This window comes from Erithacus rubecula (genome assembly GCF_903797595.1).
Source record: "Erithacus rubecula genome assembly, chromosome: 10".
In the NCBI taxonomy this organism is placed as follows: domain Eukaryota; kingdom Metazoa; phylum Chordata; class Aves; order Passeriformes; family Muscicapidae; genus Erithacus; species Erithacus rubecula.
The window spans coordinates 29,127,318-29,132,749 of record NC_136662.1 but is presented as its reverse complement, the minus strand read 5'-3'; the positions used below and the strand labels follow the sequence as shown (position 1 = coordinate 29,132,749).

The 5,432-nt window shown below is 50.6% G+C and overlaps 1 protein-coding gene across 1 annotated transcript; it reads right to left on the bottom strand.

Moving 5' to 3' along the window:
* Positions 1-655: 655 nt before the first annotated feature.
* Positions 656-3,758, bottom strand: KIAA0040. The gene has a single exon (XM_079314196.1). It carries the CDS (start codon positions 3,739-3,741, stop codon positions 3,403-3,405), a length of 339 nt encoding a protein of 112 aa, XP_079170322.1. The 5' UTR covers positions 3,742-3,758; the 3' UTR covers positions 656-3,402.
* Positions 3,759-5,432: the final 1,674 nt, after the last annotated feature.

Below are 5,432 nucleotides of genomic sequence, written 5' to 3'. Positions count from 1 at the left end.
TCCCCTTGCAGCTAAGGCTACCCAAAATCACCTTGCCCTAAATCCAGTATCTAATACCTGGAGAGAAGCAAGAAGTTCCTTTCTTCTCCAGGAAGTGGGCCTCTGACATTTCTAAGCTGCTCATCACTGCAGTCCTGCACTCCTTTTTCACCAGTCTCTTCCAGTGGAAATAAGCTTGCCTCAGCTTTGCAGGCAAGGGACAGCTTGATGCCTCATCTGGCTGAGAAGAAAGTTTTTATTTTTTGCCCTCATGGAGGCAGAGCTCCGTGGTACAGGATTTAGAAAGGCTCTGCCCAGCAAGCTGCAGAGGCCGTAAAGTACTTGTCTGATCAAAAACCAACTGGGGTTAATTAGTCTGTGCTGCTGATCCTCTGTAAGAAAAAACAATCCTGCAGCCCACCTCCCACAGCACAAAATCACCTTTTTTTTCTTTCCACTATTTCTTGCCCTTGGGTAGAGTAGCTTGGCTGTGGTCATTAATAAAGCAAGGCCATTAACCTGATGAAGTTAAGCTGTTTCTTTAAGAAAACATCTCTAAACTGCACAGCTGGCTGCAGGCAGACTGCACAGCCTCTGCTGCAGAGCTCTCCCTTTCTCTTATCTAGGACCAGGACACAGGTACAAGCAAGAAAATGAACAAGAGATTGAGATACAGTGTTTGTTTGCAGTTCAAAAGTAATTTATTTTTGGTTTTAAAAAAGATTGCACAAAATCTGTTTTGTTCCCTGTTGCATGGACTTGTTCAGGAAAATGGAAGGTTGACACTGAAATGAAGGTGTGGGAGGCAGGGCTGGGGTGTCTGCAGAGCAGGGACCATGCAGTGAACTTTCTGCACTGTGCATCTCTGCCCCCTTGGTAATGCAGGGTTGCTGCTGCCCAGCTGGTGTGTAAGAGGTTCTAGTGCACCTCAGGCTGTTGCTGCTCTTTTGCTTTTTCCTCCAGAAGCAGCCGATTCAGTGCAAGGTTTGGCTCAAGCAGCAGACACCATGGAAGCCAGCCCCCATGCTTTAGGGAGTGCAGAGGCCCAGACTGGTTGGGCAGGGTTGTAGCCTGGTCCTTCCTTGGCCACCCCAAGGGTGGTTTGAATAATGACTTTGGGGAGCTCTTGAAATTCAGATCTAGCTCAGAACTCCCCAAAGCCTGGATTTGGATATGTGTGTGATACAATGCTCACATTTTCCTAGCAGTTCTCTGGTTCTTGCAGGACTTGACTGCCCTCACCTGAAGAGTTATTTGCTATGCTTTCTGCAGAAAAGCCTTCCTGCAGGAAGCCCTACAAAGCCTGGCATCACCACACCAGGTAGGCTGTACTCTTGACAGTGCTCACTGCCTTCATGCCCTGCTAGCTTGGCTGAGCCTCTGGCCTCCCATCGTGTTCCCTTTATTCTGGTATTTTTTGGTTCCCCCAAACAGCACCACCCTGCCTCCAGGGCTGTTCATGTCTCTGGATCACAGCACCTGCATAGGGCTCCTTTGGCCACCCTGTGAGTGCAGAGGCAGGAGTGCTGATAAAAGTACCTGGATGGGGAAAGGAGGGAATGAAGAAGGAATAATACAACTGAAGTGCTAGTTCTCCAAGTTCTTGGCTAGGAGCTTGGGATAGAGATCAGAGCTATGTCTGCATTTCCTAGTACAGCATGTGGCAAATCCAAATTTTTATACCATTATATGTTGCTTCCTGTTTTGGAGCAGAAGGAGTCAGTAATTTCAATTGTGACAAGTAAACTGGAAAATAAGGCACATATGGGGTCAATTTAAATGGCTCTGTGAGGAGGAGCCCAGCCTCACGGCTGCTCCCAACACAGCCACACGCAGCCAGACCCTGTGGCATGATGTCTCCATCATAGCTCTGCTTGCATCGGAAAAAACAGACTGTGCTGGGACTGGGTGGCACAAGCAGCTGCTTCCAGCCAGTGGCTTTGTCCTCCAAGTGAGAGGAAGGTGGCATCACCCTTGCCTGGGCTGGAAGCACCTGTGCCCAGCAGCTCTGTCCGGGCTTGCCCACCTGGGTTTTGCACTTATTCCACAGATGTCTGTCTCTGGCTGGCAGCTCTGGTCTGCTCCAGCAGCTTAAGAACGGGAAGAAAATGGAAGGAAGAGAAGACATCCAGTGTACAGACAGGACAAAATCCAGATGTGATGAGGCTTCCCATCACACACATGCATCCCTCAATGCTAAAAGACATGGGGGAAACAGAACCTGGTGGAGCAGAGAGTGGGGAGCAGAGGAGACCCCCCAGGTCAAGTGACATAGGATAGGAACACAAACCAGAACAGGGCAGGTGGGAAATAAAGCAGGAGTGAGAGCTGTGTCTGGTCCTGTTAGCTGCTGGTATCAGCTGGGGCAGCACATGCTTATGGGTCTGTGTATGATACATGGCACGAGGGCAGCAGGGAGAGATGATGGCTGAGTGTGCCAGGAAACCATGTCTGCTGCTTCAATATTGCATCTATGTACCTGACTCCACTCCAGAGGGGCCTCTGGTCCTGCTCTTCTTTAGTAGTCATTCAATACATAACTCTAATGCCTGTAGCAAAGCTCTTTCACAGCCTTAGACTGTGTTTCTGCTCTTGCAGTAGCATGGTGGGCTCTTTAATGGCAAGTGTGTATAAAACAGTCTTTCAAGGAATGTATTTTCTTAAGTGCTGGTGCAAAAGGGCAGCCTCCTCTCTCCTTCCTGCCTTTAGCCTATGTGATAAGGTGTCCTTCTGCTGTGCTGCCTTAGGATGGTGCCTGAGGTCTCCAAGGTTGGACTGAGGGCATCTAGCTTCAGTCACTTTAGCCAAGTGACTTTGGTTTGGTAGCCTGGGAGATGGCACATCTTTGAACTGTGGGGTAACTCGACTTTGTGTCTTCAAAGGGAGTTGGATTTGGACAGAGCCTAGACAGTGAAGCTGTGCCATGTCCATGGCAGGGTAAGCAAACAAGGTGTGTCTGTGCCTGCTTCACTCACAGCTGTCTGTATTGTGCAGGGGGAGCATGCAGGTGTCTTGGTCTTTGGGTAAATGTTGTTCTGAGCACCTTTGTCTGTGCCACAGCGTGTGTGCTTGCAGGTGAGCAAAGGAGAGCCTCGTGCCCCCTTTGATGTGCCAGCCCCACATGTGTGCACTGTGCTTGTGGCAGGAGGTACCCAGGACCCAGTGGCAGGTCACCCTTGTGTTCACACCTGTCCTTTGCAGGGGTCTCTGCCCTGAGCACACTGTTTCGGTGGGGGAAAAGAGGCTTGCACAACCTGTAACTGCCCACCTTGTTTTCTGTTGGCCCTTCAACATGCTGGGCTCAGCCTCTGTTGAAAATCACCCCAAGTGGCAGCAGCTTTGGTATCTCCTCACCCCTCCTGGTGCACAGGTGAAAGGAATGGTGGTATCTCAGGGGAGAGGACCTCAATACCCTCCTGTCTGCTAGATAGGCAAGGAGGGTCTCTTGTCCAGCAAGAGCAGCTTGGGCTGAGCTGAGATCCACAGGTCCTCTTCATCCTGCTTCTTCTTCTTCTTTTTCTTCTTGTTCCTCTCAGCATGCAGCTGCCCATTGCTTTTTTGGCTGGAGCCACCTTTCCTTGTGCTTTCTTTCCTCCGTCTGCAGAAGCAGCAGTGGCAGCAGATGAAAATGAAAGCGATGAGGACAATGAAGGGTAGACCCAATAGCACAGCCAGGCAGATGGTGTTGAAAATGCCTTCCTCATGCTTGGTACGGATGAGCTCCAAGATGGAATTAAAAAAAGAGCTGATCTTCTGCTGCATGTCAGCTCCTGAGTAGGCTGTCTTGAGATATGTTCGGTTCCCTTAAGCAGCTAGTGGGCTCCACAAGAGTCCTTGGATGGTGCCTGCAGAGACAAGAAAGCACATGGATCAGGTGCCTGCTCCCTCAGCAGCTTTCTCCATGGAACTGCCAGAACAGCCTAAGCCTCAGCAGGGAATATGGCTCCTGCCTTGGAGGGGCCTGGAGCCATGGGGGATGGACTGTGCTGCCTACTATGTCCCTTTCAGTTTCTTCATCTGAGTAACACAGTCTCCTATCTCCTGGGGCTTGTTCTTGATGGTGGGGATGTGTGAGGAGGGCTTTGAGTATCCCTACTTGTGTTGGAATTTAGCCAAGCACAAATCCTGCCCCTTTGGATTTACAGATCAGTTCTTGCTGAGCAGTCACACACAGCATGGAGCTCTTATTAGTCCTCTGTAGCGCTTGTTTTGTAGCAGATGAAATACTGTCTGTGGGAGAAGCTTTCCTGTCTTGGAAAGGACTTGCCTGATCTAGGCCAGTGACCACTGGGGAGACACAGTACTATCTTTGGCCAGACTGTTTCTCAGGGTCCATGGTCTGGGATGGGCAGCACAGAGGCAGGTCTGTTCTTGCTGTCCCAGCACCCCAGGCACCACCAGCAGGTTTGGTGTGGCACCTGTGGCTAAACCACCTGTCTTTTGGGTGAGGACTGTGGTCAGTAGGACTCGCAGGTGATGCTCAGTTGGTAGAGGCCAGTGAGCAGCCCTACCCACAGCTGCTTCTGTGTACCTTAGGCTGGCCACAAAGGCAGCAGCAGGGGAGGATAAGGGTTGGCTGGGATGGAGGACTTGCTGCTGCTATGCCTCACCTGGGAATTGCTCCAAGGATTCGGGTAGGGCTGAGAAGCATTTCTGAGGCTTGACGTAAGGTTTTCCTCTGCCCTCTGGGAGGGAGAGGTGCTGCTGAGTGCCAGGGCTCTCAGGGAAGCCTTCCTGCAGGGGTAGGGAGCTGCTGCCTCTGCTCATATCTTTCTTCCTCTACTGTGACCAGGCAAAGCATCTGAGTAGAGCAGGGGCCTTTGTGCTGCAAATCTGCAGTTCTGGTTCAACACAGGGGTGACTAAATTAGATGAAGATCTGGCAGGGGCACTAGCAAGCTCCAACACCCTATTTCACCCTTGCTCAGCATTTTACAGCAGTGTCTTTATCAGTCTTTGGGATTCAAGCCCCCTGCAGCCTCTTGAGGGAATGCTTAAATAATCATGTGCCTACGAGGGGAAACTGAGGCACAGTAAAAAGAAAACCAACACTTTCACATAACAAAAACTTGAGAGGTACAGCCTGAACACCAAAGGTATCATAGAGGGGCTGTTCCACTTGTGCCCTGTGACACTGACTCCTTATCTTTCCTTCTGACAGCTCTCACAGAGCTCAGGGACCTTGAGGGACACAAAGGGGACCCAGGCTGGTTTCAGCTGAATCCTCCTTGTCTATAGCACTGTCTTTCCTTGCTTTGCATTTCATTTATTACATATTTGGCACTGCTAAGAGATGCTCTCTTGTATGGAGTGTTTCAGGATCCTCCGGCTAGCATCACTGTGCTCCCTTCTGCCTCACTGTGCCATTACACTCCACTCCTAAAGGAAGATCAAGCCACCAGCCTCGCCCAAGAAAGCAGCCACCGGTCCCCACCCAGCCCTAACCACAGCTCT

What these genes read in the sequence shown, in the direction of transcription:
- KIAA0040 (XM_079314196.1), bottom strand. Translation starts at nt 3,741, where the DNA reads ATGCAGCAGAAGATCAGCTCTTTTTTTAATTCCATCTTGGAGCTCATC.